This window comes from Mustela erminea, chromosome 14, assembly GCF_009829155.1.
Source record: "Mustela erminea isolate mMusErm1 chromosome 14, mMusErm1.Pri, whole genome shotgun sequence".
Lineage (NCBI taxonomy): Eukaryota > Metazoa > Chordata > Mammalia > Carnivora > Mustelidae > Mustela > Mustela erminea.
Window position 1 is genome coordinate 82707829 of NC_045627.1, and position 16182 is coordinate 82724010.

The 16182-nt window shown below is 45.1% G+C and overlaps 2 protein-coding genes across 10 annotated transcripts in view; one reads left to right on the top strand and one right to left on the bottom strand.

The window, feature by feature from the left end:
* Positions 1–1111, bottom strand: part of ATE1 (arginyltransferase 1) — a 166255-nt gene extending 165144 nt beyond the window's left edge. For 2 of the 8 annotated variants that reach the window (XM_032311903.1, XM_032311910.1), the window contains exon 1: positions 602–1106. In XM_032311903.1, the coding sequence (XP_032167794.1) occupies positions 602–935 (334 nt within the window). In that variant the 5' untranslated portion in view covers positions 936–1106. Of the gene's footprint in view, positions 1–75; positions 197–601 lie in introns of those variants that run through there. The other 6 variants (XM_032311908.1, XM_032311907.1, XM_032311906.1 and 3 more) reach the window with 4 other exon arrangements.
* Positions 130–15933, top strand: LOC116572704. 2 transcript variants are annotated; one of them, XM_032311915.1, is made up of 3 exons: positions 130–415; positions 12503–12578; positions 14442–15933. In XM_032311915.1, exons 1-3 carry the CDS (start codon positions 150–152, stop codon positions 15237–15239), a joined length of 1140 nt encoding a protein of 379 aa, XP_032167806.1. In that variant the 5' UTR covers positions 130–149; the 3' UTR covers positions 15240–15933. The 2 variants fall into 2 exon arrangements, with proteins under 2 accessions (XP_032167806.1, XP_032167807.1); XM_032311916.1 differs by having other exon boundaries at positions 14550–15933.
* The last annotated feature ends 249 nt before the right edge of the window (positions 15934–16182 follow it).

Genomic DNA, 16182 nt, shown 5'->3' on the forward strand with positions numbered 1-16182 from the left:
GACCCGCCGAGGACGCCCGCCGGCCGCGGAGCCCCCGAGGCCCCGACGCCCTCCGCCGCCCGCCCGCCCTCTCACCATTGGAGCGACTGCCCGACTCATTCTTGCAATAGCCGCAGCGGTAGGAGTCCTCGCCCTCGAAATACTCCACGATGCTGGGCGAAAGAGCGGCCCAGGAAGCCATGGCCCCGTCCCTCCAAACGCGACGCGACCCAGCCCAGCCCCACTACCGCCGCCGCCGCCGCCACCCCACAATGCTCCGCGCCGCCCGGGAGTCCCCGAAGCGCGCGCGAAGCCGCTCGGGCGCCCGCAGGCCGGGTTCGCCGGGAGTCCCGCACGTTGACGCCGCCCGCGCCATCTTGACCGAGGGCAGCCTCCGCTATTTCCGTTCTTTCTCTAACAGGGACCGCCATCTTCGGTGAGGGTGAGGAGGAGAAAGGACCTTGAAGGGAAATAGTCTGAGAAGAAACGTCTGGGAGAGGGGAGTGCGAGTGTGGGGAGCCGGCCCTGTGCGCTCCCAGGCGAGGGGCTGGTGCGGGGCGCGGCGGGCGGTGCTAGAGTCGGACTCGGCGGCCGCGCCAGCCCTGCCCGTTGGGACACTCACCGCAGGACACCTTGCCCTCCTCCGAGCCGCAGTAGCCGCAGTGGTAGCTGGCCTTGAGCCCTTTGTATTCCACCACCGAGGCCATGGCCGCCTCCAGGGTCCGCCAGGGCCGGCCACGCCTCTCCGCGCCCTGGGGCCGACCTCGGCAGAGCGCGGGGGCCCGGGGCGGGGAGGGGAGGAGGACTGAAGCCTGGCGGGTGCGTCCCAGCTCCCCAACCCGAGCTTCTACTGCCTCCTCGGGGCTCCGGTCTCTGCGGGTGCCGGCGCCTGCGGAGACCTTAGCGAGGGTGGTATTCCTGCCCCCGGGCCCCGAGTTAGGGCCAGCCCTTTGCATAATTCCTCGTCAAGCAGTCGCCAAACATCACTCATTGTCAGCGCCGTTTTACAGATGAGGAAACTGAGGCTCGGAGGTTGTGAGTCAGTCATTTCCCGCAGGGCTCAGTGTAAAAGTTACTATCTCGCGCGGTCCCTAACAACCATGTGGGGGCCAGCTCGGGTTTCTTCCAAACCAGCACGTCCACTCTTACGTGCCATGTGCAGGTGCACGTGCAGGTGTTCCGTGAGTGGCCGGCGGAGATGAATTGAACGCTCGATGGTTTTAAAGCAAACAACTTTTGGAGCTAGTAGCCGCCTTCTGATGCTATAAGCCTATTGCCGCCACATCTTAAGGCTTTGAAAGAGAAGATCTCGATTTTTTAATGTTCCAATATTTGTAAATGTTTTTTTTTTTTAATTTTAACTGCAAGCAAAACAAAGTATTTATGTAGGTTGAATTCAGCCTGTGGACTTCCCTTTATTTGACTGAGAGAGATCACAAGTAGGCAGAGAGAGGAGGAAGCAGGCTCCCTGCTGAGAAGAGAGCCCGATGCGGGGCTCCATCCCAGGACCCTGGGATCATGACCTGAGCTGAAGGCAGAGGCTTTAGCCCACTGAGCCACCCAGGCACCCCTTAAAGAGGATTTTTTTTTTTTTTTTAGGAAGTAATAGTCTGGAGCAAAGTATAAAAATGAGTACTGCCAACAAGGTAATATTCCTTAATGCATACATAAGATTGTCTTTATATTTTTTGTCAACAAGCTGATTATCTTTTTGTAGTGTTTTGAAAAATGAAATCATGAACCTTGGAGAAACAGGTAAACTTTGAGGTCAGTTTGATCATTCTTGATCGCAAGGTGCACTATGTTGGATATATGCGTTTTTAAGTTGAAGGGGTTTCTTAGCCGCATGACCTGTTATATTACTAAGGGTCACTTGTGCCTCACACAATGGGAAGAACCTCAGGGACAGTTGTAGCATGTAGGAGGCTCTCAGGGCCCCTCCAGGTTTCTCCAGTACCTCCTGAAACTTGAAGTTTTGGTACATATCAGTACCCATTAAGACAGACTTCATTCATTTTGTCCATTATGGCAGATTTGAGTATTCCTGATCCTTTCTCAGGCAGGCTCTCATTCTGGAAGAAAGTAAAGGCTTGTGGAATGAAACAAAGACAGCAGATGCCATCCTCAGAAAGTAGGAAGCCAGGAGGCTTTTTGTTTTTTCTTAGTGTAGTCCTTTACCAATTCACTTATGTCCCTTTGTCCCAACCTTATCCCAAGCCTTAGACCAACCTCTGCCAGGGAATGCCAATCTAGAGCTATAATGCCAATGTCCTAGGCATACGTGTTAACTCATTTAATCTTTACAGTAACTTCACAACATAGGAAATGAAGACTAGAGAGGCTAAATAACCTGATCAAGATCACACAGCTAGTAAGAGACATAAGACAGTTGTGTGTGGAGGGCAGGAGGAGACCAAAGATAGAGGCAAGTCACTCCAAGTTGGCAGGTGGCAGGTTTTTTGTTTGTTTTTAAGATTTATTTATTTATTTCAGAGAGAGTGTGCGTGTTGTGAACACAAGTGGGAAAGGGGAAGGGGCAGAGGGAGAGAATATCCAAGCAGATTCCCACTGAGTGTGGGGCTCCATCTCATAAGCCATAAAATCAGGACCTGAGCCAAAGCCAAGAGTATAATGCTTAACCAACTGAGCCATCCAGGTACCCCCACAGGTGGAAGTCAATAAGCAAAGGGAACTTGCATATGAAGCTTGCACTGGGCAGCAGCAAGATGAATGGATCCCTACACCACCACACTAACCATGGCTATTGAGCACTTAAATCTTAAAAGTTTGTATAGAGGGGCTCCTGGGTGGCTCAGTTGTTTGGGTGTCTGCTTTTGGCCCAGGTCATGATGCTGGGGTCCTGGGATAGAGCCCTGCATCAGGCTCCCTGCTCAGTGGGGAGCCTACTTCTTTGTAAGGACATGATTAAACCCAACAACACCATCAATCAGCTGGTTCTAACTGACATCTTTAGGACACTTAATCCAATAGTGGCAGAATACACACTCTTCTCAAGCTCACATGAGACATTTACCAAAATAGACCACCTTCTGTGCCATAAAAAAACAAGTTTAAAAGAATAGAAACCATGCAAAGTATGCATACCAAAATGGAATTAAACTAGATATCAGCAACAGAAAGGTGGTAGGAGAAATCCAAAATAATTAGAGATTAAATAACATACTTCTAAATGCTTTGATCAAAGCAGTTCAGAAATATTTTGAACTAAAAGAAAATACAGCTGACCCTTGAACAATACTGGGGTTGGGGTGCCAGACCCCCACACACAGTCAAAAATCCACATATAAATATTGACTCCCCCAAAATAATTACTAATACCCTACTGTTGACAAGAAGCCTTATCAATAACACAGTCTTAATATATATATTTTGTGTTATATGTATTTTATACTATATTCTTACAGTAATCTAGAGAAAGATGTTATTAAGAAAGTTACAAGGAAAATATATTTACAGTGCATATTTCTCAAAATCCACAAATAAGTGGACTTCTGCATAAGCATTCAATGGTCAACTGTACAACTTACCCAATTTGTGAGTTGCAGCAAAAGCAGTACTTAGAGGATATTTATAGCATTGAAAGCATACATTAGAAAAAAGATCTAAAATTAATAATCTAAGCTTCTACCTCAGGATACTAGAAGAAGAAGAGCAAAATAAATCCAAAATAAGCAGAGGGGCACCTGAATGGCTGTCAGTTAAGCATCTGCCTTCAACTCAGGTCATGATCCCAGAGTTCTGGAATCGAGTCCTGCATCGGGCTCCCAGCTCTGTGGGACGACTGCTTCTCCCTCTGCCTCTGCCTCACTCTCTCTCTCTCTGCCTCTGATAAATAAATAAAGTATTTTTTAAAAAGAAAACAACAAAAATTAAAACTCAATGAAACAATACAAGAAATGAATAGAGAAATTCAACAAAACCAAGTTAATTCTTTGAAAAGATCAATAAGATAGATAAACTTCCAGTGAGGCAAATTAAAACAAAATGAGAAGACAAATTGCCACAGTCAGAAATGAAAGAAAGACCATGGACATTAAAAGTATAACAAATGAATATTACAAGCAACTCTATGTCCATACATATGACAACCTACAGGAAACAAATTCATTCTTTGTAAGATGCAATCTACCAAAACTCATACAAGAAGTACATAACATGATTACACCTATATGTAAAGAAATGGAATTAATAATCAATAACCTTTTAAAACAGCCCTGGGGCCAGATGGGCTCATTGGTGAATTCTACCAAACATTTAAGGAAGAAATTATACAACTCTCTGTAGTCTCTTCCAGAAAATAGAAGCAAAGGGAATTTTCTAACCCATTCTATGAGGCCAACATTACCTAATACCAAAACCAAAGACATTACAAGAAAACCACAGACCAGTATCTCTAATAAACGTAGATGTGAAAAATCCTAAAAAAGTATATTAATAAATGGAACTCAACTATATATAAAAGGAATTCTATACTATTATACTTTACAAAACAATGTAATCCATGTCATCAATGCCCTAAAGAAGAAGAATCGTATGATCATATCAGTAGATACAGAAAAATGTGTTTGACAAAATCCAACACTTACTCATGATAAAAGCTCTCAGCAAACTAGGAATAAAGAGGAACTTCCTCAATTTGAGTAAAGAACATCTACAAAAAACCTCACTGTTTTGAAAAATTGGTTGCTTTCTCAATTAGATCATGAACAAGGCAAGGATGTCCCCTCTCAACACAGCTATTCAACATCATGTTGGAAGTCCCATCTAATGCAATAAACAAGAAAAGGAATAAAAGATTTATAGTTTGGGAAGAAAAGAATAAAACTATTTTCATCCACAGATGACATGATTGTCCAAATGGAAAATTTCGAAGAATCAACAACAATAAAAATCTGGAACTAATAACCAATAATAGCAAAGTTGCAGGATACAAGCTTTATAGAGCAAGAACTAATTTCTTTCCTATATGTCAGAAATGAACAATTGGAATTTGAAATTAAAAACACAATACCGTTTATATTAGTGTAACCACCCTTCAGAACAATGTACTGCTTAAAATATGACCTATGAGAAATTATACTAGTTACCAAGCATGGCTTAGATGTAGCCTTAAGAAAAACATGTATTGGCAATAGGCCTGTGGGGGAGAGGACAACACATCCTTGAAGTCAAGCAGCTGGGAATGCCCAGCCCACTCAGGGCGGATGGCCACCTGCTTCATTTTACCATTATCTCTCCTTCCCTGGAGAGCACCAGCAGTTAGGCAATCCTTTCATTTGGGCTTGCTCACTGTAGGTCATGTACTACATACTCAGACATGTTTTGCCTTTTTTCTTCCATATCTACAAGACTCATGATCAGTGTGTAATCTACAACCGCTTCTTTGCTGGTTGTTAGGCACTTTCTAATAAATACGAGACTGGGGAGTTGTTTAGGGAGAGTCTTTCCTACTGTCATCCCCTGCTCCCTTTCTCTTGCAGCTGACTTGTTTGTGCCTCATTCTTCTCCCATGCACCGTCAGGAGGCGACATATTAGTACCAGAAAGAAAATGAAATACTTAGGTATAAATCTAACAAAATATGTATAAGATCTATAAAAGGAAAACAAAAGACCTCAGATGGAACAAATCAAAGATCTAAATATATGGAGATGACCCATGTTCATTGGCAGGAATATGTATACTTTTAAGATGTCATTTTGTCCCAACTGGATCTTTAGATTCAATGTAATCCCAATAAATGTCCCAGCAAGTTATTTTGTGCATATTGACCAACTGAATCCAAAATTCATATGAAGAGGCAAAAGACTCAGAATAACCAAAACAATGTCAGAGGAGAAAACAAGACCAGAGTACAAACTCTACCAGAATTGAAGACTTTTGCAAAGCTACAGTAATCAAAGACAGTGTGGGATTGGCGAAAGAACAGACAAATGGATCAACAGAACAGGAGAGAAAGCCAGAAATAGACCCACACCCATATAGCTAACTGATCTTTGACAAGGGAGCAAACACAAGTCAATGAAGAAAGGATACTCTTTTCAACAATGGTGTTGGAACTGGGCATCCACATGCAAGAAACAAATAAATCTAGACACAGACCTTATACTTTTAATAAAAATTAACTCAAAATGGATCATAAGCCTAAATGTAAAGCACAAAACAAACCCCTAGAAGATAACATAGGAGAAAATCTAGGTGACTTTGGTTTTAGCGATGACTTTTTAGATAGAATGGTCAAACATGGCCCATGAAAGAAAAAATTAAGTTGTACTTTATTAAAATGAAAAACCTCTGCTTGGCAAAAGACACTGCAAAAGAATGAAAAAACAAGCCATAGACCAGGAGAAAGTCTTAGCAAAACACATTCCTGCTAAAGGACTGGTATCTAAAACATACACACACACACACACACACACACAAAAATCTTAAAATTCTCAGCAAGAAAATAACCCAATTAAAAATGGGCAAAAGATATGAACAGATACCAACCAAAGATAAATAGATGGCAAATAAGGTTATAATAAGACGCTCAGCATCATATGTTATTAGCAAACTGCAAATTATAACAAACTAGCACTCACACCTCCTCCAGGGCTAAAATTCACAACACCGACAACACTACTAGACCAACAGGAGCTCTCATTCATTGCTGGTGGGGAGGCACATGCACAGCTACTTTGCAAGATACTTTGGCAGTTCCTTATAATAGTAGACATACTCTTAACCATATGATCCAATAGTCCTCGGTATATAACCAAATAATCAAAAGCTTATATCCACACAAAAACTTGCACACAAATGTTAATAGTAGCTTTATTCATAATTTTCAAAACTGGAAGCCAGCAAGATGTCCTTCACTAGGTGAATGGATAAAACAATGATGGAATGTTGATCTGCCATAAGAAGAAATGAACTATGTATGAAGCCATGAAAAGACATGGAGAAACATGAAGAGCATATTACTTAGTGAAATAACCCAATCTGAAAAAGCCTTTTCAGCATGAAAAAATCACACTGTATGATGCCAAGTATATGGCATTCTGGAAATGGCAAAACTATGAGACAGTAAAAAGATCAGTGGTTTCTGGGGCTTAGGATGTGGGGTGGGGGAGTGACAAAGAGTTGGAACATGGGATTTTTAGGGCAGTGATACAATTCTGTATGATGCAGTAACGATGGACACCTGTCACTGTACATTTGTTAAAACCCATGGAATATACCAAAGAGTAAAACTCAGTGTAAGCTATGGACTTTAGTTAATAATAATGTGGCAATATTGATTTGTCAGTGACAACAAGTATACCATACTAATACAAGATACAAATAATAGGAGGAACTTGGAGAAAGATTACTTTTTAATCAGTATTCCTGTAAATCTATAGGTGCTCTTAAAAAATTAAATTTATTTTAAAAAATTAAATTTATTAATGAAAACAGAACAGCAGTGTAAAAAATTGAAATTGATTCCATGTTGAGATGACAATATTTTGGATATATCACGGGTTAAAATATGTCACTAAAATTAATCTCACCTGTTTGTTTACTTTCTTTAAACGTAGTTCCCAGAAAAAGTTAAATTACATCTGACTTGCATTCTATTTTCATTGAACAATGCTGGTCTAGAACCAGGCTCTCACAGCACCAATGGACGAACCCAGTTTTCTACTTAATCTCTGATTCTAGGCTCTATGGTTTCAGGATCTTTTCTCTCATGCCAGTTTTTTTTTTACTAATTTTCTTATTAACATTTCATAGTTCTCCATTTATTTGGGGAAGTCATCATAATTCTTCCACATCATATTCTGGCTCCAGTCTTTGCTCTCCACATGGGGTACCCTGCCTGAGAAACTTCCTCTGGCAACCACTGACAGAGTCAGTTGCTTGCTTCTTTGGTCTCAGGAGCACCTCCCACGTTTCTGCCACTCTATTCAGAAAATGCTCCCAGCATGTCCTCCATGTTCAGTCCTACCTCATGCTGATGACTCCTGCCTTTGTTTTCACTCCATACTTGTGCAACGCCTTTGTATGGCTACATCATATATGTGTACTTGTGTCGATTTCTTGCCTGCTTCACTGCGTTGTGAGCTCCACAAAAGTGATCTGTGTTTCCACCCCTCCCGTTTCCCAAGGTCGGATAGGATAGCATGTGTAATATCACAAGCTTGGCTTTTAGACATCCATGTTCAAGTTTCAGTCTCCCGTTTGGCAACTGCGTGGCCTTGAACAAGTCACGTAACTCTCTTAGCCACGTTTCCTCCCATGGAAAATGGGCAGAAGAATAAGAACATTACCAAATAGGATGGTTGGAGTGTCAGTGTTTTATGTTCAGATACAATCAGAGGCACTTTTAGTTTTTAAGTCTGTTTTCAAATTCTTGCAAAATGGGGCCAGCGGACAGCGTGTGGTTTCCAAAGCCAGCAGTAAGTCTGTGACAGTACTCTGGTTTGTTTCAAGTTCCATATCATGAGAAGTGGTTAATGACACTTTCAGCTCAGGAACCTCTATGTTGTCCTTCCCCAGTGATGATTTCTCATGGTTACTCAAACACATTTCATGACTTTTGACAAACGATGAGAATTTAGGTATATGATAAAATATGTTAGCAAAGTGTTCTTTTTAGATTTCTCACAGAAAGACACAGCTCAGGCCACCTTTTGTTTATGTTAGGGCGAAGTCTAGTCTTGTCAATAGTTTGTTCCAACCTGATTTGCTAGCGAAAAAGTTATCTCCCTGACTTAAAGTCTTCATTCCTTGTTTCTCTTATCAGGAAAAAAGAACAATTCAAAACATGATACTTAAATGAAAAGTACTGTTAGGTCCACATGATGGTCTTTTTTGTTTTATTTTAATTAAGCTGATTCCTTACTTAAAAAGAGGCTTATATTAGGAATTGCATATTTTTGTCAAAAAGGAGGCTAGGGACCCTTGAGTGGCTTAGTTGGTTAAGCATCTGCCTGACTCTTGATTTTGGCTCAGGTCATGATCTAAAGGTCGTGAGATTGAGCCCTGTATTGGGCTCCACACTGGGTGTAGAGCCTGCTTAAATTTCTATCTCTCCCTCTGCACCACCCCCACCCTGCTCATGCTCATTCTCTTGCAAAAAAAAAAAAAGGCTATATTCAGTTTTCAGGAGGGTAAAATAAGAGATTACCTTTTGGCATTTTTTTTTTTTAAGAAGATTTTATTTGAGAGAAAGCACACAAGCAGGAGGAACTGCAGAAGGAGGAGGAGAAGCAGGCTTCACACTAAGCAGGGAGCCCAGTGCAGGGCTCAATCACAAGACCCCAGAATCAGGACCTGAGCTGAAGGCAGACACTTGACTGAGCCACCCAGGCGCCCCTTCCTTTTAGCACTTTACACAGTGCTTGGCTCATAGTCAATGACTACTAGGAACTTGGGGTAGTATGATGCTGTCATGTCACACGTTTATACAAATTTTGGCTGAATTTTTGCAAGTAAGTTTGATATTTGAGTGACATGACATTTTATCAATGTTAAATGGTATCTTGTAAATATTAAAATGTAGGTTGTAATGTAATTCAAGGTTTTGGTATGAAAATCAACAGAATCACTGTCATGACAATGTTTGAAATTCTTTTGATTTTTGATAAAATACCCATATTTACTTCATAACTGTTTCATTTCTTCTTTTCTAAATGAGTTCAGGGCTGTGGTGTCAAACACAACACTGCATACAGCATATTTGGGGAGGGACAGATTTTATTCTTAATAAGAAGCCAGGTTCTAATTAATCACTATATTTTCTCCTTTCACATTGTAAGAAGTAGAGACATTTCAAGAAATTAAAACAGGACTGGGGTGCTGGGGTGGCTCAGTCCTTGGATGTCTGCCTTCCGTTGGGGCTCAGAGCTCTGGGATGGAGCCCGGCATGGGGGTTTCAGCACAATGGGAAGCCTGCTTCTCCCTCTCCCTCTCCCCCTGCTTGTGTTCACTTGTGCTCCCTCTCTTGCTTCCTCTCTCTCTGTCAAATAAATAAAATCTTTAAAAAAAAGAAAAAAAGAAGAAACAATGAGGACTTTATTTGGACATCCACAGCTCAAATATATGGTGACAAGTGTCTTGAATATGCAGAATCATTTCATTAATGTGTTTTGACATTGGAGTAACGTGTGCTTCTTCGTCCTTGAGTAATGACCAGTTACGAACATAATTAAACATGTGGTTGAAAGTAGGCTCAGAACCTCCCCAGCAGCAGCATTCAGCTGAGTGATGGTGAGAACGCGGGACCAGGCCACGGGCACACTCACCCACCCTCTGCCACTGGGACTGCGCATGCAGGGCCCGCCCCTCCCCCCAGGCCCTCCACAGATTTTATTTCTACGAAAGACACATAATCTATATCTACCCCCGAAAAAAAAAAAAAAATCCAAAAATGACAAAGACGCTCCCGCTGCCTTGGAAGACGCTTTCTCCAGCTGCTCCGAGGGGCTGTGCTGTGACACTCGGCCCCGCGGCCCTGCTGTCCGCGGCCACTCGGCGCGGCTCACACCGGGGCGGTCCGCGCGGCCCCACGATGTCTTCACTCCCACCTCACAGTAGTGTCAATCTGCGACGGTGATGACACACACAAAAGCCTGCGACTGCCTCTGGTTGCCCTAGAAATCAGGCCGAGGCACGCGGAAGGCTCGGCCGTGCGGAGCCGGGGCCGGGGGAGCGCAGGGGGCGCCGGTGGGAGAACCGAGCCTTCGCAGCAGCGGGGACGGGACGGAGCCCCGCGGGGGAAGCCGACTCGGTGACGCAGGGCGCGAGGAGGAGAGCGTGTCATCCTCCGAGCTGGCGACCGGCAGGGCAGCGGCAGAAGAAAAGGACGCGGAGGAGCCGCAGCGCGAGGCTCCTGGAGGGGTGGCCGCGGGCGCCGGGCGAGGAGGGCGCCGGGGGACGCCGGGCGGGGACGGTGACCCGCTGGCAGCGCGGCCCCCGCCCTCACGCGGCGCCCTGGTGACAGACTCCGAGTGGCTGGATCTGAGCGCGGAGGAACAGTGCGTATCGTTTCCGTCCGTTCTGGGTCAAAGGCCGGAGAACGTTCGTTTATCCGGGAAGGAGCGGGGCGGCGGGACGGGTCGCGCAGGCGCACTCGGGTCCCCGAAACCGGGCCCCGGGCGTCTCCGGCCTCCGCGGCCCTCGCAGGGCGGCCCGATGGGTGCCCCGCTGACGGCTCGGGGCCGGCTGACCGGACCCACCTGAGGCCCCAGCACGTCTCCCAGCCTGGAGTAAGCGCCGTAAACGCTGTCAGGGAGATCATGCAAGAACCTCATGGAAAAGAAAACACGAAAGCAGCAGGAGGAATCTGTTTAAGAAATTAGCTGTACTTACACGGTCATTATAGTCGTGTTTTTTAACCAGTGGATAATATAAAATCCTCTTTCGCTGCAGAGAGAAGTCAGAGAGGGGCGACTGGGTGGCCAGTCGGTTAAGTGGCTGCCTTCGGCTCAGGTTATGATCCTGGGGTCCCAGGATCGAATCCGCGTCAGGCTCCCTGCTCAGCAGGGAGTCTGCTTCTCCCTTGGCGCCTCACCCTGCTCTCCTGCTCTGTCTCACTCTCTCAAATAAATAAAATCTTAAAAAAAAAAATAAGTCAAGAGAAACAGAATATTTACAACCTAGGTTGTTAAACACAGAACCTGTTTACTAACTAAACCCGTTAAGAAATAAGAGTTCTCCGGGATACCTAAATGTGACAGCAAATTTCTCCGCTGTATTTTTCTGAATTAAATTAAAAAACAAAAACAAAAAAAACTTTCCTGCCATCCAATTATTTTATTGGCTATCTAAAATATAAACCTTTGACAAGAATTATGAAATGTTACAGTTAGCTGTTGTTAGAAATTAATGATAGCTTATACTATTTATAATTTTATGCATAACTGAACTTAAAAGGAACTTACCAGCTTTGAGAACTTACTCTCTCATCAAAGGTATGGTTCTTTGTTCTACCAACAATTATACAAACTGTGGTTTGTGGAATTTGAATCAGTACCTCAGCCTCCCCTCTCCATTGTCAAAAGTATTTGTTAGTCTCAACCTCAAACTCAATATGATTCTTTGTTCATACTTTTATCAGAAAGCAGTCCTTGCTTGTTTCAAGGAAAGCTACAAGTTAGCCATAGTCCTGCCCATTGGCACAGAGAAATGCCTCTTGCTATTAAAAAGCATATGACAGGGGCGCCTGGGTGGCTCAGTGGGTTAAGCCTCTGCCTTCGGCTCAGGTCATGATCCCAGGGGCCTGGGATCAAGTCCCGCATTGGGCTCTCTGCTCAGCAGGGAGCCTGCTTCTCCTCATCTCTCTCTCTGCCTATTTGTGATCTCTCTCTCTGTCAAATAAATAAATAAAATCTTTAAAAAAAAAAAAAAAAAAAAGCATATGACAAGCAGGTGAACAGTAAGTCCCAAATCAACTCCCTTCCTCATTCCACATGAGAGCCATGTTTCCTGAAACCTTTCTCCAAATCCTAGTGCAATTTCTCTTTTTAATCTTCCAGATTGGCCTGGGCCAAAAACACTCAGGACCCTCGGATTGCAGTGGGTTCCCAGTCCCCACTAGAAAAGAAGATTAAGGTGAGGAAATACATTTGCCGTGAACTTTGGAGCCAGTAATACCATCATAAAAAGTTTATCCCCAAGGTAGAAAGGGCCTGAGTGTTTCAAGCCAGAGTGCTTGTCTGTCAGGCTTGGCTTCAACTGGACAACACTGGATAAGACAAACATCACTTGTATTCCCATAGGGCTGGGGCAGGTGAGGGACCCGGACACTAAACAAATTGTGATAAGGGTCATGAAAGATGGGAATTTTTTTTTTTTTTTGCATGAATACATGGAAGGTCTGAGGAAGTAACATTTAAGCTAAAACCTAAAGATTATGTACGTAAGTACTGTAGAGTTGCTGTGTTGTGTGTTTGGGAGTATATGAAGAAAAAACATGTGAAAATACTCGGATGGCAAAGAAAATATGGTTTTCGAGGAACAGAAGAGTTGGGGTGGCCACAGCAGAGTGGGCAAGCAGTCCAGCTGAGAGGTAGTCAGAAGCCAAATTATAAAAGCCATACTGGGATTTGGGATTTTCTCCTAAAAGCAACAGGACACTATTCTAAGGTTTCAATGTAGGGAAGGGACATGCTCAGGTTTCTGTGATACAAAGACCCGCCCAGTTGCTGTGTCCATGGTCTGATGGGGCTGGGAGGCAGAGAGAGCAGCATGGATTCAGGGAAGCTAGTTAGGCTGCTACCTTAGGGTGGGGGCATTTTGAAGTTAGTAGCAACAGGACTGAGAAGGGGAAAAGAGAAGGAAACACTTCGGAAGAGCCAAGTGGAGATGTAGATCGTGTCTAGGGGTGAAGTTGAGAGGTGAGTACTGGGCAGTCTTGTGTGTCTTGATGGTCTCACTCATCTCTCCTTGCCCCCTCTAGAGCAGTCCCTGATCCCTGATATAGGGTAGGTCACCTGTTGAGTGATTGAGACTGTCCATGCCCAAGAAAGTCTAAATGAGACTATGCTCATCTTTAGTGACAATTTCTGTTGTATTTTCTTACATTACATTCAAAAGACAGAACCAGCAAAGTCGGTGGAAGGGCGTGGCCATAGAATGAAGGGCTATTCGGTCACCTGGGGGTATTCGGCTACTGGCTGTGTTGCAGTCTAGGGTGATCCAAGATAGCCTTGGTCACATGCCCTTGGCCACAATCTGGAAGCCAGAGGAGTAAAGTACTCAACTCTGTAAAATGCTGCTGACGTCAAGTATGACAGGGACAGAGACACTGAATTTGTTGCTGTGGAGATGCTTCACAACCTAGATGGGAGCAGTCTCGCGGCAGTCGGGGCCTGGAAACCCACCCGAGGAGGACCAGGGGGGAACTGGGAGGTGGGAGTGGAGAGGGTTTCTAGGTGTCTGCTTCCTGGCACATGGTGGAAGGGAGCCAAGATGGGATGTGTGGCAAAGGAAACACTTTCCTTTTCGGTTTAAAGATGATAGAGATACTGGAACATATTCTTATGCTGACAGGAGGGAGCCAGTACAGGGGAAATTTTGATGAAGCAGGAAAGAGAATTGGGTAATTGCTAATTGAAGTTCCTGAAGCTTCACAAGGACAGGTGGGAGAACTGGCCTTTGATAGAGAAAGGGGCACCGTTTCCATTGTAAAGGCAGAGTCCAGGGTCGATGCACGGTGGTGGTTCTGGCACCGGGAAGAGGAGGGCGTTCCTGACTGTGTGCTTCTGCTTTCTCAAGGAAGCCTCAGGTGAACTCGTGAAGGGGACCCTGGGGGAAGGGAGCGTGAGAGGTTTGGAGAGAAAGCCAGGGAACATGGCTAGGAGACCCCTGACCAGGGACGTGGTGTCAGAGTGCCAAGACACTCTGTGATCTCTGTCATGGCCTGCAACGAAGGACATTCAACTTAAAAACCTTCTAATCCTTCCCTCTGACAAGAGTTTAGGTGGTGTCCATTCTTCAAAAGTGAGGAAATTTTTGCTCCGAAAGTCTCAGCAGGAGAATGAAACCCTTCATCAGCTCAAAGCCATGTCTTTTGACTTCCAGTTTGCCAAAGCGGAGGAGTACTACTATCGACGGCATCAGGCAACGACGCTGGGAGAAGCATGGAGATACACGACGGCTCCAAGGTGGGAAATTAAAATAGAGAGACAGAAACCACAAGGTGACAAAACAGGAGATGCTAAAAAATGGGACTATTTAGTGTCTGAGAGGGAGCTGGACCACATAGAGAAGCACATCTGCCGAGCCGAACGAGCCAGAGGCCTCCGAGACCACAAGTACCGGCTCCTCCCTCAAAGGGTTCCAAGTGACACGGCCATCCCCAAAATACGAAGCCCAGGGAAGGAGGAGAAGACTGCAGTTGTCCAGAAAACCCACAAAACGAAGACCAAAAAGCACAGGGCAGCCTGGGCAAAGGAACAGATCAGGGGACATCAGGATCGAATGATTCGGGGGCGAGAGCTCACAGAGCAGAGAAGCAAGAGACTGTGTGCCTGGAGGGTCTCTGCTCCCGCTCCTCCTCTCCACAGGCCTGCAACACACAAGGAGGAAGAGAAGGAATTCGAACGGATCACAGCCTACCCGATTGCCCAGCCTTACCAGGAAGCACTCATAAAAGTGACCATCCTCACGGAAAAGTCCAGAAAGGAGGAACACGTAAAAAAGCCACTCCGACGAGAGCTCTTGAGCATGCCACCGTTTTTGAGAAGTCAACTAGAAAGAAAGGAAGTTTAAGTTATTTTATGGACGATTCTATTTCTTTCGCAGGCCGGCATCCTTTGACAACTGTCAGTGCAGTAAAATCCCATAACCCCTAATCTGTTTGCATCAAACTTGGGGTCGGGGGAGTTAAATCAAGTGTTTGTTTCACCTCTCTGCATGATTATCCCGAAACTTAGTGACTTAAAAACGACCACTATTTTGTTGTATCTCCCAATTCCATAACAGGAATTCAGACAGAGCTCAGCTGGGCAGTTTTTCTTCCCTGTCCTGCACTGCCAGAGCTGCTTGGGGATGATCAGGTGACAGTTGGACAAGAGGGAACAGGCCGCGTGCCCTTGGGGTTGACTAGAAGGCTGGGTTTAGCTGGTCCCAGTCCCTGTCTCCTCTCTCCATGAGGTTTCTGACCTTATTTCACTGTGACCAGGCTCCACTGACCTGTCAGACACCACAAGATTTCTTGTGACCGAGCATCCGCAGTCCCAGAACATCACTTCTGCCATATTCTGCTGCTCAAACATGTCACCAAGATCAGTCCAGACTGGGGGGCAGTGGGCTGGGCGGCGGGGGGAGACCCTTCCTCTCAAAGAAACTTGCAGGGAGCTTTTAATCCACTCCTGCAAGGCTCTGAAAAGTCCATCACACACGCCCATCCTTCATCCTTTCCGCTGTCTCTCGTGTTACTACTACTCATCAACATCAAACAAGTATCTTTATACAAAGAAACCAACAAGTCCATAGCTCCTGGAGTGATCTCGACTGAAGGGACCTGGCTCCCTCCATGGAAAAGTAAATACAGATCGAGGGTTTAAAAGCCTGTTGCAGGGGCGCCTGGGTGGCTCAATGGGTTAAGCTGCTGCCTTCGGCTCGGGTCGTGATCTCAGGGTCCTAGGATCGAGCCCGCATCGGGCTCTCTGCTCAGCAGGGAGCCTGCTTCCTCCTCTCTCTCTGCCGGCCT

What these genes read in the sequence shown, in the direction of transcription:
- LOC116572704 (XM_032311915.1), top strand. Translation starts at nt 150, where the DNA reads ATGCTGGGCGAAAGAGCGGCCCAGGAAGCCATGGCCCCGTCCCTCCAA. An exon ending in AACAGGGACCGCCATCTTCG is followed by an intron (nt 416 to 12,502) that starts GTGAGGGTGAGG and finishes TTAATCTTCCAG; the next exon opens with ATTGGCCTGGGCCAAAAACA. An exon ending in CACTAGAAAAGAAGATTAAG is followed by an intron (nt 12,579 to 14,441) that starts GTGAGGAAATAC and finishes CCCTCTGACAAG; the next exon opens with AGTTTAGGTGGTGTCCATTC.